Raw genomic sequence first — 17,496 nt, 5'->3', positions numbered from 1 at the left:
TCAGTTTATCAAATAATTTAGGTAATTTAGTCAATCTAAGATGATCCAGCCCGATTATGGATTTACTTCTACCTCACTTCCACCATGTCAGCACTGTAATGAGGAGCTTGTTGTGAATTCTCACAGGGATTAGTGAAGAATTGAGATGGCTCCCATCCCAACTGCAGATGTGCATCAAGGCTGATCTGGAGGTTCAGCATTCAAATTCTACTCTACTCTTTCCAGATCCCTGCTGAACAACTCACTGGAGCGTCTCCCAAAGAAGTCCTTCTGCCGCGAAATGCCCAAGCTCAATTGGCTGTGAGTAGCATAAACGCCATTTTGCTAATCGGCAAATTGCATTGCAGCATATCATGCCATAGACAAATACATGGAGTTAACAAAGTGCATGCAGGGAATACAACATGAGCGTAAGGCCTATTTCTGGTAAAAAAAAATATATATATATATGTAAAAAAATATATATACATTCATTAGGCAGTGGTCTTATGTGAAACACTGGCACTGATTAATTTTTAATTAACTTGGGTGATGGTCAGTCAGCTATACTCTAAAGGCTGCTAGCTTAACGATACCGTTTCCGTGATGCCAGTATGCCCAGTATGCTGCAAGTAGGCTTGTTATTTTCACACTTTTTGTGGGAAGGTGTCGAGTGCAGGTGATTGATTTTGTAGATTTGTCTTCTCTGCTCAGGGAAATGGAAGGTAACAGGATTTCCACCTTACTGAGCTCCAGTTTCCAGGACTGCAGTGCCCTGACTGTCCTGTGAGTTGTATTTATTTATCTATTTATTGCCACATCCAGTTATGTATCACTGACAGCCTCCAGTACAGTCTGGAGGGCACATCCACACATAGAACAGTGCTTTAAAACGATGGGGCACCTAGCAATCCTTTTTTTTATTTCCAATTTTTCCTATCACTCTATTCTCTTAGCAGTCCCTCTACTTTACCCAAACCCCCATAGATTCCTACAGTCCACTAAGTTTCAAACCCTCACAATGCAGTAGCAGGGAGTCAATACATTGTTGCTTAGATCCTATTAATTAGATGACTGTACCTAAGAGCAACAAGACTGCATTACTCTACTATGAAGCAAGACTACGGGTACAGGGTTTGTTAACTTCAGCTTTAATCCTGGGTTTTTCCATATCACAAAATGGACTCGCTTTTAGAGTATATCAGCAGCTTATGCTGGTTAACCTGGTCTGGGGCAGGTTATGTTCAGGCTAATGGATTGAAACACATAAAAGCACCTTATTGTCACCAATCAACACCTTGGAAAAAGATATCTCCTGGAGGGGGTCTGAATGGAAATTATTTTGAGACCAAATGAATCTACTGGCTTCCTCTGGAGATACACTATACAAAATGTATCTCAATGACACAGTTGTCTCCCCTTCCCCCCTCGTCCATAAGCTCATCCAAGCTTAATTTTTCCATATGCTTAATATTCCCACGCTTCGTCATTCCTTCTCACACCCCTCTGCTGAAATACTCATTCATTTATTTATAGTCATTTTGACTATCTATGTTCTTCAGTCTGGTATCAGCTCCAAGTCCCTCTACAAACTGCAAATGGTCCAAATCTCCTCACCCACACCAAATCCTGGAATCACCCCCTTTTTCTGTGACCTCCACTAGCTTGCAAAAAAACAACAGAATCATTACATATTCCCCCTGTTAACTTTCAAAGCCCTATGCAATCTTGCTCTACGCTACCTCTCTGAACTCCATCCCTACCAACCTCTCCACTCCCTCAGGTCATCCACTGCAAATCTCCACGCCAGCCCATCATCCAACCTCTGCGGCTTTGATCACCTTTCATCTCTCATACTCCCATACTCTCATTTCCCCATCCGAGACTCAGATCACTCCCCCTTTTCACCATCCATCTCAAAAACGTCTATTCAAAATCACATATCACTAATTAGTAAGCGGTGTAGTCTAGTGGTAAGGTAGATAAGGCATTAACAATTTAATTTACACTATTAGCCATTTTTTACCAACCCTCCATGGTTTTGTTGGCAGCAATGGTGTTACACACGCTTTGCCATTGTGATTGGTTTTTGTTCTATGTATTAGTCAATTACACCAAAACTCTTCTGGGAACCTACATACTAATTAATACTACATTAGTTAATGCCAATGCATGTGCCTTCAAGTGTGACCAATGCCTCGAATTGTGTCACTTTGAACACTATGCCCTCAATGTGTGTGTGTGTCTTCAATGATAAGTTCAAATCGAGAACCACAGTTAGAATTACTCATTTTCCCTCAAAGAGGTGTCTGAGGGCGAATATGTTTTCAGTATTTTTGAACCACAGATGAGAAAAGGCTTTAGATCCTGGAGGGCTCTGGTGTCTGATGGTTTTGGTTTCAGCACTTAAGAGCTACATTTAAGTCACTGCATGGCGATTTGTCTACACAATTTGTCTCAAAGACAAAGATTGGCAACTGATTGAAAGTAAATGAAAAGAAATCTGCAGACACTATTCTTGCAGGGTTGTCTTCAGTAGTCTTGCAGGGTTGTCCCAGTAGCTCTCCTGGTCCTCTCCTGGTAGCTGGTTTTCGTTGTTACTCTGCACTTAATTAATCAATTAGACATAACTCACCTCACCTGGTTACCTGGGTTTCAACAGGGTGCTGATTTTAAGGCAAAAACTAAAATCAGCACACCCAGTAGCTCTCCAGGAACAGGGTTGGAGACCACTGCTCTTGATGAACAATACTAACTGAAAGAGGAGAATCGTGAGCTCGGTTCTGTCCTTCATAGATCTTCAGGGATTTATTCCAGCAAGCAGTGGAAACTTTCATGTTGACAGTGGCTGTCAATTCACAAAACACATTATTTGCTCAACAGAAAGAATGTGCTTTTTCTGCAGAGAAGATATGTTGACTTACCATGCAGCTGTGGATCCCCAGGAAATAAAGATTACATATCTGTCCCACCTGTAGGGCAGTACACGGCTGTACAAAGGCTACAGCCGCAACTCATCTTCCCCATATGCCCCCCAACCAGTCTGTGCATGACTCTCTCATGAATTCACCCCAGAGGACATCACAATGATCAAAGTGTATGTTGCGAGATCTAAAGCATGCAAATATCAAGCAGTGAAGACTGCTATTTTAAATGTTCTGAAAGGAAGCCCTGAGTGAGCAAACTTCAGACAACTGCATGTACTGTAAATGTTATGCAAACACAACCCTACCTCTCCCCAAATTGTGGCTAACCTTTCTGTCTCATTGAGATGCTGCTTAAGAGTGCATGGCTGCTTCTGCCGTTCACCCTGACTCTGAGATGCAAGCTTACTCTCTGTCATGATCTGACTGACCCAACCTCCATTTTGTTAAAAACCCCTTTACACAGTATACAGACTGCACATGTGATTCCACAGCCAAGGAGCAGGAGTCACTGATACTATCAATTTAAAAGGCAGGAGAGTCAGAAGAGCATTCACCTGAATAAAATGAGCAATAGTGCCAGACCAGTGAGTATTACATTACATTACATTTCATTTAGCAGATGCTTTTATCCGAAGCGACATACAAAACACACCTGGTTGTTAGGCTATGAACCTATGTCTAGTACACAACATAGATAGGCCAAGTCTGTAACTACCATACCAAGACAACTACAATTTGAGAAATTACAGTACCGAGAAATACATTCAATCAAAAGTCCTAGGTTAAGGTTAAGTGGCAATAGGTTAGGGGTCCCCTACAGAGGAGTTAAGTGAAGAGATGAGTCTTCAGACTGTGGCGGGAAATGGGCAGCAAGTGAGCACTTCTTATGGGGATGGGGAGGTGGTTCCACCACTGGGGAGCTAGGGTATCACCACACATGTACTGTATGTGTCCCCATTGTTTTAGAGCTCTGCGGAGGAACCAGCTACAGACGATCGAAGAGGGGACGTTTTCTGCAACGCAGAGACTTATAGACCTGTGAGTAAATTGAGTTTAGTTTAGCTGTGGCACTACATTTCAAGCAGCTCTGCCTTTTCACAGCAGCCGGAGCTTAGATACAGTAATTACAGCACACAATGCCTCAGCTTATCTCTTACCAGCTGAGTGGATATCAACTCCGTGTCACGTTCCTCACCCAGGATCAATCAAGCTTTATCAAGTTAGGAAAGTCTCACTCTAATAAAGGATCGGTTTGGCATGCAGAAGAAGAGCCAAGCCATACCTGTGTGTACTGGATGTATACAAGAGAGGGAGGGAGAGAGAGAGAGAGAGGGAGAGAGAGAATGCAAGTGTATTCAGGTTCCTTACTCTTGCAAATACATTTGCAATATTAATTTGGAGACCAAACCAATATACTGTATTCTTGTTTGTGCCTGGATTGATCACAGTGCATTTTGAAATGTTACAATGATTTAACTATAAAATTGTTTGCATGTTTTCGCTGTGCACAGTTTCAAATATAAAAGCTTTACATGATTTAACTTACATTTACAAGAGCAATGTAATATTTGTTGAATTACCATCTTGCTTGATAATAATAACAGATGGCAAGTTCAATTCAAAAACATTTCAGTTTGAAATGTAAGGTAATTCAGTCCTGATTACAGGGACCTGTCGGTAAACAGAATACTGGAACTTCCCCCGTCTCTATTTCGAAATCTGCAAAGCTTAAAGCAGCTGTAAGTATGACTTTACTGTTTTCATGAACTCTATCTTCACACCAACAGTCAGATTTGTGTTTTGCGTGGGTGTTGATTGATATATTTGTGATGGCTGAAATTATGTGAAATTAGATCAGAGGCTGAGAATGGATTGCTTGTAGAATTCAGAAAGAAGCCTTCACAGCTTTCACTGAGTATATTGTTTACTGCAGTAGATTAAGTGCATATTGTGCAGGATTTCATTCCTTGCACAGTATGTATATACCCCCATTCTCCACCCCATGGGCAATTCAGGGTCTCCAGTTGACTTGGGCTGCTTAATATGACTTTGCACTCCATCATTTTAGATTTGTAATCAATAAATTGCCATGTTAAAATGCAGATTTTCAGCTTTTATTAAAGGCAAGCTGAAACGAAAGTTGGAGCAGCACTAGCTTCCGGTATATGACGTATACGCAAGTGAAATGGGTCCTTGGGGGGTATTTTTGAAGAGCGAGGTGTTATGAATTTCGTTGCTGCCACGTAATTGGCTGATTAAATATTTGCATTAACTAGCTGGTATACTGGTCTACGTAATAAAGTGCTCATTGAGTGTACATGTCTACTGGTACATGATGATGTAAAATCTTGTTTTCCATGAAGTGGTGGAAAGAAATTGCCATGAAAATACATGTATGTATGTATTACAATATTATACATTTTTGGAGTGTATACATACGTGTTTGCATGGTTATGAGAAATTTACTAAATTGAAGAAAATGTTCATTTTGATTTCAGCTTGCCTTTAAAAAATATTTTTGTTCATTTTGGCAAGTGCTCAATTTAATATAACAGAGAAAATAAATATGTGATTATATCCTTGTTCTTGTAGATGTAGAAATTTTTGCCTTTTTTTTTTAGCTATTCTCAGGACATTGTTGAAGACATTGACATTAAAGGACAGTGTGTTGAATGTGTTGGATTTCCTGTTGACTAAAGAAAGTAAAGAAAAGGTTTATGTGTACAAGACCAAGTGACAACAGAGGCCAGCATAGAAAGATTTTTTGAATGGCTTTGTAATATGGCTGGAAATCCTTGAGCATTTATAATCCACAGCATACAGTAGATTATTAATGTTTTCAAAGTAAATCTTGCTGACTTTCCTCATACTTATATATTTCTTAAACAATGTGGATTCTTAATATTTTGAAGTGAACGGTATTTCCTTTGTGCATGCATATGTATTTCAAGACACTGACGTTGATAGATTACATCCGTCCTGTTTTACATAATTGCCTTCAATTCAGTAGATAGGCGTCTGACTTGAGTTTTCAAAAGACAAGCGCATTAAATTCTATATGAATCATTTTATTCTCATTTCCATCTCAGTTATCTGTAATATTATATCAAAATGCCTAGTTATAGCTGCATTCTAAAACAGGCTTGCAATAATTTCTGCAATTTTTGGATTCCTAACACGTTGTTCTTCCATGACCGCATGAAATATAATAATTTGTGCCCAGCTTAATAGAATAAGGATGGGGCACAGTGAACAGCTCGCTCAAGACAGGGATGATCTTATGGAATTAATGACTTGTTCTCATCTGTATGTGCTGTTTTCTTCTTACCTTTTTGGGAACAATTTAAGCAATTGCCTCTTTGGAAATGACTTACTGTACTGGAGGCTTCATTTCATCACTGTTCACTCACTGAAATTCACAAAAAATAAGCAATGTATAAGATGTAAGAACAAATTGTAAACCATTACCCAAATGACTGATTACTCATTAAGAATTAAGCATGAGTGATTGTTTGTATATGTGTGTGTGTGTGTGCTTGTGTGTGTACGAGTGTTGTACGAGTGTTGCAGATTATCCAGGAAGGTTTGCTGTCAAGTTGCAAATGGGTTGTTTTAATATTTCTCAGGAATATTTCAAACAACCCTCTGACTCATCTTTATGAAGACCAGTTTGACAGTTTCATCAATCTTCAGTCATTGTGAGTGCTGTCTTCTACCCACGTGATCTTGCTTTGTTAACCATAAAATAATACGGAGGATGTGGCAGAGAGGGAATATGTAGTGAAAGTGTTGGGAATGAAGGGAACAAATTCATTATTTCCATTTCTTTTCAGGGGGATGGAGGGAGTTGAAATCCCAAATATTAGCATTCGGATGTTCAGATCACTCAGCAACCTTTCTCACATGTAAGTCTGGACATTGTCAAAGGCATATGGATTGTGGAGTGTGGATGAATATGAGTGTTTTATTGTGATTTATTTATTTGTGTCATTTATTATGCATACATTTATTTTCACCTGTTTAGTTGCTTGGCAATCACCCTTATCTCAGGCAAAATAAATACAGTACAGTATATACTGTATATTTTGTTTTACAAATTATCCAGTTGTATAGCTGCATTACTTTGCAGTTGCCACTGTGTCACCTCCAGTAAAATAAATCAGAATACTGAGTGATAGGGTTTATAAAACCGAATGATAACATCCCCTCTGACATTATTGTCACAGAAAATTATATTTTGGAGTCCTGCCTGGTGTAACACACGCATATGTTTGGTCATGTACAGAGCTCAGTGTCAAAGAAGAAAAGAGTTTCTAGAATGAAGGTGAAGGGAGAAATATCATTAAAAACTCCCGCTTATTGCACATTTTTCAAACCTACAAGGTGTGACATTTACGATAACATTTTGCCTAGTTCCAGATCTGTCACTGTCACTCAGTCGTGAGGTCTGACTGAGTACTGTTTAGTTTGTGTTAGAAATTTTTTTTGTTTGCCCTTATGTGTTCAGATATGATGTGGCTAATCAATAGTTCTGTCCTCATGTGTTCCACAGATACTTTAAGAAGTTTGAGTACTGTGGCTAATCAATAGCTCTGTCCTCATGTGTTCCACAGATACTTTAAGAAGTTTGAGTACTGTGGCTAATCAATAGCTCTGTCCTCATGTGTTCCACAGATACTTTAAGAAGTTTGAGTACTGTGGCTACTCGCCAAATGTGCGGAGCTGCAAGCCCAACACGGACGGCATCTCCTCCTTTGAGAACCTGCTGGCCAACATCATCCTGCGTGTCTTCGTCTGGGTGGTGGCCTTCGTCATCTGCTTCGGCAACGTTTTCGTCATCTGCCTGCGCTCCTGCTTGGCCTCAGACAACCGGCACCACACCATGTCAATAAAGTCTCTGTGCTGTGAGTCATGTGGTTAACTGAGTCCTGGATACTGTATGAGTGAGGCAATATGGGTTTAACTTAGTCTAGGACTAGGCTTAATTTGTCGCTATTCTCTCTTGCCCCTAGAAAGCCGTAGTTTTGGCTGGCTTCTTTTTTACCTTAAAATGAGCAACCAGTTCAGACACAAGACACCAGTTGAAGTGAGATAATGAGGCATTCATTTACCTTTTTATTGATGCTGACAGAGTATCTGTGAAAACAAACACAGCCTGTGTTCTTTTGTCTTAATTCAGTAGACAAAAGACAAAAGTCTCCAAACAAACTTAGGTATTGGAGAGCAAGAGAAAATAACACTGGCATGCAGCCATATAGCATCTGCCTTCAGAATGCAGCTAATTACTCAAGAAGCCTCTCTGTGACCACTTTTACTCTTTCATATTATTATGTAATGTGCATCCTAGTTTAATCACCAGAGAAATGTGTTTTATTCATTATTTGTTCATTAATTAGTTGGATTTGTCAAATTCCTGATTTGAATTTAAAGCTACACGTTTCGTCTTTCTCTGATGTGTATGGCCACCAGGTGCTGACTGTCTGATGGGGGTGTACCTGTTCTTCATCGGGGCCTTTGACATCAAGTACTGTGGCGAGTACAACCGCCATGCCCAGATATGGATGGAGAGCCTGTCCTGCCAGTTGATCGGTTCCCTTGCAATGCTCTCCACTGAAGTGTCGGTCATGCTGTTGACCTACATGACCCTGGAGAAGTATGTGTGCATTGTCTTCCCCTTTCACAACTACCGGGCGGGCCGCAAACAGACCCTAACCACGCTGGTGTGCATCTGGGTGCTGGGCTTCATCATCGCAGTCATCCCCTTCTGGGACAAACAGACGTTCGGGAACTACTACGGCCGAAACGGAGTCTGCTTCCCCCTCCACTCTGACCTCGCAGAGAAGCCGGGAGCACGCTGCTACTCCACCGGGATATTCCTCGGTAGGGCTAAGGCAAAGTGGCAAAACGTGTGTGTGTGTAGGTTCTAGGCCTGGGTGTAATATTAGAAATGCTTTAGATCACTTTAGATTGCTATGATTAGTTGGCCACTTAAATGATATGATTTTGATTAGATACCAACAAGCGTCAATGCATGCCATTAAGGGTCTGATTCCATCTGCTCCATTTACAATAATCTCCTCTTTGAATGGCTGCCTATGATGACCTGGTGCCCTGTTTAAACATCCCAGGCAATATTGATCACCATTCATGCTCTGAACACAAGGAAACCATGAAAATGTATATTGCAATGGGTTTTTCATGTTTTGGGTTAAATTGGCCTTGAAGATAGCTGGATATTGCACTCTAAACTGAAGGAACCTTGAAATCTGAAAGATTCATCATGTAACCTTGGGGTTTTGAAAGTATTTGCAATTCTGAGGTTGTAAATCTTGAATGTGTGAAGATTTTATGAAGTATGATATTTTTATTAAATCATGATTGAAAAGGTTATGAGCATTAAAGAATATTTTATTAAATCTCAGATGACTGTCTGGTTGAGTCTAAATTGAGTGTGTGCGTGAGTGTTGTGTGTGTCCTGCGATGGACTTGCTACAATATGTTTGTTATTACATTTATTTTGTTTGTTTTTCAGGTTTGAACCTCTTTGCTTTCGTGATGATTGTCTTCTCCTACACCAGCATGTTCTTATCCGTACGCAAAACCGGTGCCAAAACAGCACGCCAAAGCGCCTTCGATCAAGAGGTCACCATCGCGAAGCGCTTCTTCTTCATCGTGTTCACGGATGCCCTTTGCTGGATGCCCATATTTCTACTCAAAATCCTGTCGCTCTTACAGGTGGAGATCACAGGTAACTACACCCTTCCACAAGCACTACAGCAACTAAGGGAATCTCCACAAGAAAATAATATGTCAGTCTCAACCCGTATGAGTTTTCATATATAATTGCTCTGGGGGTGCTTGCCTTTGAAATGACTGTGGGTTGTGTAAGCTATTACCTCATACTTTTATCAAGGAAATATTCATGTCATGTCATTGCAGCTAATTAAATTTCAGGGCTACTCACGTATTTTTGATGAAATATATAATGAATACGCTGTGCAATTATTTTGTTTTGGCACTGAATGAATCTGCTTTACATACTTCTGTGCGCATGCCCACGTGCACTACCTACTGATCAGGAAGCACAATACATCTCCCCTATTAAACGGGAGAAATAGCGAAACACCCCCAGTACCCAGAAGCAGATCAAAACCGCAGGTGGATGCTGGGGAGGTGAAGGATTAGCGCAATTCTGTGAGCCGCGGCAAGCGTAGCGTGCTGAGAGCAGCGCAGCCAATCAGCAGCACCTGAGAGGTCTGACTTTCCGCTTAAATTGATTGAAGTGGCTGGAAGTTTTTGAAGTAACCATAAATTATCACAGAGGGATGTATCCATTACACATCTGTCAAATGTCTATTAAAAGTCATGGAAATAACTATAATACAGTTTTCGCACATTTCAATTCAGACATAAATTCTGTATTGAACGCAATGTCAGGATTGCATGGGTGCAGTCTGGACTGCTTCACCACCCCACCTCCCTCCTCCCAAAATGTACGACCTACAAGGACATTTTATTGGAGAAGGAGGGAGAGTGGGAGAGGGATAAGCTCATAGAGGGATTAAGAGCTGAAAAAAAGCAAGCTAGCAATAGCTATGACACCAAAAGGCACCACGGTTGGGATCTGAACCCTAGACATTATTGTTATGAGGAGACAGCTATAAAAAACTATAAAAAGTCTACATACAAATCTCATGAAATTATGGGAGGAGATATGCAATGTATTCCACCCATTCAGTCCCTACATAGGAATAGATGGAAATGTTTAGACTGATATATAAATTTTGCTGTGCATTTCATTTCTCTAATTTTGCTGATACTTAATACATACCATAATAACGCCATTCAATGCAGTTTGCAGTCATTCACAGATTTACCTTTACAGTCACTTTAAAAAAGTCCTACATTAGTAATATGGGCATGTGATTGGTTGAGTATGAAAACATCAAGTGATTTTCATGATTGGTTGAGTATGAGAACATGGTAAATGGTTGGTATTTATATAGCGCCTTTATCCAAAGCGCTGTACAATTGATTCATACACACACTCACACACCAAAGGCAATTGGCTGCCATGCAAGGCACCGACCAGCTCGTCAGGAGCATTTGGGAGTTAAGTGTCTTGCTCAGGGACACTTCGACACAGCCGGGCAGGGGATTGAACCGGCAACCCTCCGACTGCCAGACAACTGCTCTTACTCCCTGAGTACAAGGACATGTGGTTGTTGGGGGCCACCAATGGTTGGTTTCCTGACCCAATTTAAAAATGCAAGTCACTCATAAATAGATAAGGTAAACTGTCTCCTTAGATTGAGTACCTTAGACAGACTTGTGCACTCTTGTCTGACTCAATTTGGCATGGAGCAAATGTACTTTCACACTGGGTTTCCCAAAATAGTCAGTTTGTGCCGTGGAACTGGCTCACCTAATAGTGTGACTGACCTCCAGACAGCAGAAACACCTTGGGCAAAAGCCCCAGTTAGAGATCTGTCTTCCCAATATCTGTCCGGTGACTGACAAGCAATAAAAGGGGAACCTTAAATGGCTTGTATTGGTTCCCTGGATACAGAGAAGAAAACGACAGGGTGGATAGGGTCTAACAGGTAGTTCACATTTCTGGAAAATAAAGTAATAAAACTAGTTTGGCAGAAATGAAAAGGTCCATGCCCCCCCAGCCTATCAGTGTCTCTGCAGAGTGGAGATAGTTCATGTGCTTCAGATGTCCTTCCCTGTGCCCTGATTGCCTGACGACTTGAAAACTCCACTTAGTGGAAAATTAGGAATTCAAATTTGTTACTGTTGATAATTCCATTATTACAAAATGGATCACTGTAACTAAATGCTTTGGATAAAAGCATCAGTTAAACAGCAAATCATTATGAAAGATCATGCTGTCTTCAGCTGTGCCAAAGTGATGCATTCTCCCACCACCATCCCAAACATATACCCTCAATCCGACTACCCACTCCCCATCCCCCACCATACCCCACCCTATCATCCCCTCACTTGTCCTGACTTGTTCTTGGTCTCCAGGTACCATCATACTATGGGTGGTCATCTTCATCCTGCCCATAAACAGCGCCTTGAATCCTATCCTGTACACCATGACGACCACGTCCTTCAGGGGGCGCCTCAAACTCTGTCTCCAGATGAAGTGGCAGCAGCTGGCGATGAAGGAGACCTCTCACGACATCGGCATGATCTACAAGCACAGCACCACTGTCACAAGGTCATCGTGAACAACGCACACCACCACCACCCCCTAGTCACAGGATGGGGGAAATGAGTGTTTCCATGGTCCGCGCGCGCACACACACACACACACACACACACATATACACGCACTGCTCAGCTCCTGTGCGTACCTGCCCTGCGGAGAGACAGCAGGCACAGGTGGGGGGAATACGAGTGGTATTCAGTGTGCTTTAAGGTCGCAATTTCTCAGGCATTGGGTGAGAGAACTGGATTCTGCTGCTTTCTGCTGACTGACTCGTGCTGCGACAAAGGTCAGCAAGATTGCACAGTGCTGTCAGCGTACGAAGCCAGCTCACCTCCCGACTGGGCCCCTCATTCTAGAAAGTTCCAGTCAGAGCTGGAGATGAGAGGTGGTCTGGTCAAGGGGTGTAGACTGCAGCAGCATGTGCTGTGCTTGTGTTTGTTTTGTTGTGATTACCTGATGTGCGCTCTCGTGCCCTGTCCGTTCCATGCCTTACTCACAACTGTCATGTGTAAAGCGCTAAAATGGCTGAACAAGGTTGAACAAGTAACATCATTTCTTTAAAGAGGATAATATACACGTAATGCTTTTATCGATTTCAGTTCATTGTAATATGACATATTTTGAGAATTTATGACATCATTTTAAGAAATACTAAAAGGGAAAAAATATTTAATACCATTGAGGTGAGGATCCTGAAATTGTGAAAACATTAAAAACATATTTTCTTATGGGGAAAAATCTGTGTTCTTTATGTAAATGTCCTGGAGGGCACGTATTTTCAGCATTAGGGGTGCTTTTGAGATGAATGACCACACAGAGCTCCAGTAAGATTTGTCCTGCTGCTTTTTCAGTGACTGCTGTGCCAGTTGCGGAAATTGCCAGAACGAATGTTCAGATGTGTTTTCTTTGTGTTTAATGCAGAAAGATACCGGCAGAGTAAATATCCATGGGGTGAGCGTGATTAAGGGTACTGTTCATTCCATCAATATCATTTCTGTGTATATTACTGGGCACTCATAATGTGACTTTCCAAGAGAGAAATGCATCAATAAATAAATGTTTATAAAAGTTTATATTGTTTCTGTTACTGGAGAGGGGTGCACTGTGTGGCTGTATTGGTATCTCACACTGCATTTACATTTTGGCCACATCTATTTTGTGCATTCAATTACAAAGGGCATTATGGTGAGATCAAAGCTATTTATGAATGTGTAAATTGTATCCTGCTGATGTCATGAACATAATTTTCAATCTTGGCAAACTGACTTTCAGGTTTTCTGTGAAGCTGATTTTGCACGACAAGTGACTTCAGCCCATATTTTAATGTGTTCAGCAGCTTTTTAAGCCTGAAATTCTGCCTTTTAGCAATACGATGCTGGTGCAGTCTTCTCATCAATAGTCCTGACGCACAGTCATTAAAAATAATCGATTTCATCATCATCATTTTTTTCTTCATCAAATTATCAAGCGCATCTCATCTCTTTTTTTATTGAATCGATACCAATCACTGCAATTTTCTAGGGAAATCCAATCAGTGAATAAATTGTTAGACATGATGGATTTGGAATGGCATTTGAGAAGGAGTACAAGCAAAGCTGTTGCATTAATGTGAAATGCCAAAAAAATGCAACTGGGCATTCCAAAATGAAAATGCAAATCCTGGAATATGTTATGTTCAGTTTCTTCCATGTATAGCCTTTGATCTCATTGTAGTTGTGCTGGCAACACACACACACATGCATGCGCACACACACACACATATACACACACATACACACACAAGGGTTTTAATTGTTTATTGTTTTTGTTACTGTGTGCATATACATCCACCTCAATATAATTCATACAGGTAGCCAAAAACGAATTTAGTACAAGGGACACAACATACATTGTTTAAATAATAATAATAATAATAATAATAATAATCATCATCATCATCATCATCACCATCATCATAAAAAAGATTCAATCAGTTGTGCAAGATGCAATATATCTGATCGGGTTACAAACATTTTGATATGGCATAAACCATACAATTATCATGTTAATAAATAATCATACAAATCATGTTTTTCCGTCCTAGTTAGTGCCTGTAAAATTGCTTAATCTTGTCAGTTTAAAGATCACTCCAGGGTAGCTGGCTGATTTGGAGTGAAAGAGAAAAAAAGGAAAAAGTATCAGAGGCCAGGCACTGTGGTTTCCTTTAATCCTTGCCCTTGAATAAATTATGTACTATATTTAAACCATTCATTATGCTATAAATCATCTAGTGTATAGGCTATGTAGTGACCTTACACAAGAACATTTGCCACATACAGTATATAAGCTGTAGAGAGTACTGCATTTTACGATAAAAACAATGTAAATCAAGGTGAACGTGAATATTAATTGGATGAAACTAATATACAGTTGATAGTATGACGCAATTTCCAGTTGGGACTGTTAAAATATTCAGTGAACAATGGCAACATTAAGCCAGATTCCATGGCTCCTTTCTCAGTGAAGAACTGAGGGACATGTGAGGGGCCTTTTATGTATGTGTGTGTGTGTGTGTGTGTGTGTGTGTGTGTGTGTATGTGTGTGTGTGTGTGTGTGTGTGTGTGTGTGTGTGTGTGTGTGTGTGTGTGTGTGTGTGTGTGTGCATGTATGTATTTACTTATGACTTCTACTATCATATACCATAGTGACCTCCACTGCCTGAAACAGAGTTAACAGAAAATAAACAACTTAATATGAGCTACAACTCATACATTACTCAAGTCAAAACAATAACATTTATTATAAAACATATATTTTCCTTTTTGTGTGTTGGCAGTGCAGCTCAACATGAAAGACATGTATGCAGCAGCAAGTAGAAAAAATAAGTCTGACTACCTGCTATCTGTGATGACTGCAGCCATTTTTCATTCTTTATAAAAATCAAGATGGCAGTTTAGATATGAACTGAGTTAGGAAGCACCATCTTAAACCCTGATTCTTGTAAGACTGTATAGTACAAATGTGCAATTCAAGTAATGGAAACATCACACATACACTGCAATGTAGAATTCAGTGTACAACCAGACTTCATTCATGGGACTGCGTTCCTATTCTGACATTATTAGCCAGCTCAGGGGAATTTGCTTCCACATGACAAATGAAAGATGATCTGAAAACATGAATTTAATTTGCAGAACCAAAACGTAAAAGGCAGTTTCCTTTTACACTAAGGAGTGGCTTCTGATGGAATGGATGACCATAGGAAAACCTCTTTCAAGTTGTATCCTCAATCAAAAATATATACGCGCAAATAGACAATCCATTAGTACATTGTTTTTCTTTTTTAAGCTTTTCTTACTGTGAATATACATATTATTTATTAATGACATGTATACATTACACAGAAACAGAAGCCACTTTTTATGTAGAAATTATGTACAAAACAATCTGATCATTTCTGCCCTGTCCATTACCTAACCTTATCCATTTTTATTCAACCTTATCCCAGAGCAAAGAGGCGTAATTGATCCTACATCAACAACCCTACGATGATTTATGTATAAATATAAACCCAGAATCCACCTGTCCATATCCTAGCTGTGTCCATGAGCGAGAGAAAAAGAGATACTTGATCAGCACTCTCACATTGAGGTGCATTATGAGAGCAGGCTCCAGCCCTCTCCCCCTGTGTTCCACCCAGTCTTCCCATAATCCCCCTCACCCAGCCCAGTCCCTCCATCATCCTCCATTTTAGGACCGGCGCATTAAAAACGCCATTTCTTTCCACGTTCGTATCCTCAACCTTCTACACAGTCCTTACGTCCTTCCTTCACATGCTTTTTCGACTCTCCACTCTCCACTTTACAAACCCGCAGACATGTCCGCCCACGGGTCCCGCCAAAACACCACACAAAGCCAAATTCTCATCAAAGTTCTTGGGAGTGTGAGGGAACTTTTCTCTCACGGGGGGGGTTGTATTACCGCTGAGACTTGGCACGTCGGCCATGCGCACCTCCAGGCCTTAGTCGTTCAGCCAAGTCGGGCGCATGTTCACTGCCGCAGTGCTAAATTCACACCCTCGCTCGGGTTGTGACAGCAGAGCCTGTGCAAGCCTGAGCTCGGACTGACAAGAGCTCTACAGTCTCACCTCAGGGCCCCGGCTGAAGACCGGGAAGGAATCCCGTATCCTAGCAACCTCCACTGCACAGAGGTGTCCAAACACCTTATTATACCACTCGGGAGAACGACCCCTGGACAGAGAGAGAGGGAGGGAGAGACACATTAATTACCAGCAGGAACTTATCGCTGCTGCCAGCGATTTCTCACTTGATGTTGCTCTTGACTCTACGGACTCACACGATGATGATGGATGAGCATTATGAGAAACAGCAGCAGATGGGGGAAGCTTATTAAAACTGATGTGCGTGTAATTCATGCAAAACAATCAAACACAGGCCCTAGTACTGCAGTTTACAAGCAGGTTTTGGGATCCTCAAAACACAATGAGCTGGAGCAATGTGGGGGTTAAGGGCCTTGCTTAAGGGCCCAACAGCTGTGCGGATCTTATCGTGGCTACACTGGGGCTTAAAGCACCAACCTACCCGGTCCCAGTTATGTACCTCAACCACGAGGCAACAGGCTGCCAAATTTCAGCATCCTTCGATATTTACAGTATGTACTTAGTATGTATCAAGAGTACAGCAGTATGCTCAAGGGTAGAGTAGGTCCACATATAACTTTGCTCGTGAGTTAAGGAGCTAAAAACGGGATAGAGATGAGATTTATCGGTGAGGTTGGGCTGGAGCTTGCGGAGAGACTTGCCTCAGGTCGGCCCGACAGTAGTGGGTGAGGCGGGAGCGGCCAGGTCCGATTGGCTCGATCAGGCAGCGCGACGTGAGCAGCAGCGCCTGCAGCCCCGACTCCAGCCGCACTGCATCATGGTCCACGGACGAGGACACCAGCAGACAGGCTCCCCGCGGCAGGTCGCTGCGCCAACGCCTGCAGAAACACGCACGTTCCTTACACCACCAGCAGGAGGCAGAAGAGAGCTACAGGGCGCTCGGTCTGCCACACAACCGTGAGGAGGACGGGAGGAGAAGGGCTCATGTTCTGCTGATAGGGAGTGTTGTCACACTTGTCCCAAAATACTTTTTTCACGTAAAATGATTTCACTTCTTTCAAGTAAATCGATTTTACAGTTTTCCTTATTTCTAATAATAATTAGAAATAAAATAATAATAATAATAATCACGGTGGAATTTGTTATATTCCTAAGGCCAAACTAGTGTATGGTTTTGTCAGTGCACTTCATTATTTGAAAACATACACATGCACAAAATTTGACCAGGTTTTACAGAATTAAAGTATTGCAAATACGGACTTAAAGTACTT

At 41.2% G+C, this 17,496-nt stretch overlaps 2 protein-coding genes across 4 annotated transcripts in view; one reads left to right on the top strand and one right to left on the bottom strand.

Annotated features, from left to right (window-relative positions):
• Window positions 1-13,163, top strand: part of LOC133123520 (relaxin receptor 2-like) — a 50,288-nt gene extending 37,125 nt beyond the window's left edge. The window contains exons 10-19 of the mRNA XM_061233991.1: window positions 226-300; window positions 694-765; window positions 3,873-3,944; window positions 4,574-4,645; window positions 6,533-6,604; window positions 6,740-6,811; window positions 7,581-7,810; window positions 8,376-8,786; window positions 9,439-9,654; window positions 11,940-13,163. Coding sequence (XP_061089975.1) covers window positions 226-300; window positions 694-765; window positions 3,873-3,944; window positions 4,574-4,645; window positions 6,533-6,604; window positions 6,740-6,811; window positions 7,581-7,810; window positions 8,376-8,786; window positions 9,439-9,654; window positions 11,940-12,145 — 1,498 coding nt within the window. The 3' untranslated portion in view covers window positions 12,146-13,163. The remainder of the gene's footprint in view (window positions 1-225; window positions 301-693; window positions 766-3,872; window positions 3,945-4,573; window positions 4,646-6,532; window positions 6,605-6,739; window positions 6,812-7,580; window positions 7,811-8,375; window positions 8,787-9,438; window positions 9,655-11,939) is intronic.
• Window positions 13,164-13,907: 744 nt separating this feature from the next.
• LOC133124037 (stAR-related lipid transfer protein 13-like) overlaps window positions 13,908-17,496 on the bottom strand; it is a 43,900-nt gene continuing 40,311 nt past the window's right edge. For all 3 annotated transcript variants that reach the window (XM_061234867.1, XM_061234869.1, XM_061234868.1), the window contains exons 13-14: window positions 16,927-17,103; window positions 13,908-16,355 (exon numbers count right to left, since the gene is read on the bottom strand). In XM_061234867.1, coding sequence (XP_061090851.1) covers window positions 16,241-16,355; window positions 16,927-17,103 — 292 coding nt within the window. In that variant the 3' untranslated portion in view covers window positions 13,908-16,240. The remainder of the gene's footprint in view (window positions 16,356-16,926; window positions 17,104-17,496) is intronic.

The sequence above is a fragment of the Conger conger genome, chromosome 3 (genome assembly GCF_963514075.1).
Source record: "Conger conger chromosome 3, fConCon1.1, whole genome shotgun sequence".
Lineage (NCBI taxonomy): Eukaryota > Metazoa > Chordata > Actinopteri > Anguilliformes > Congridae > Conger > Conger conger.
This window is presented reverse-complemented; position numbering and strand designations above follow the sequence as displayed.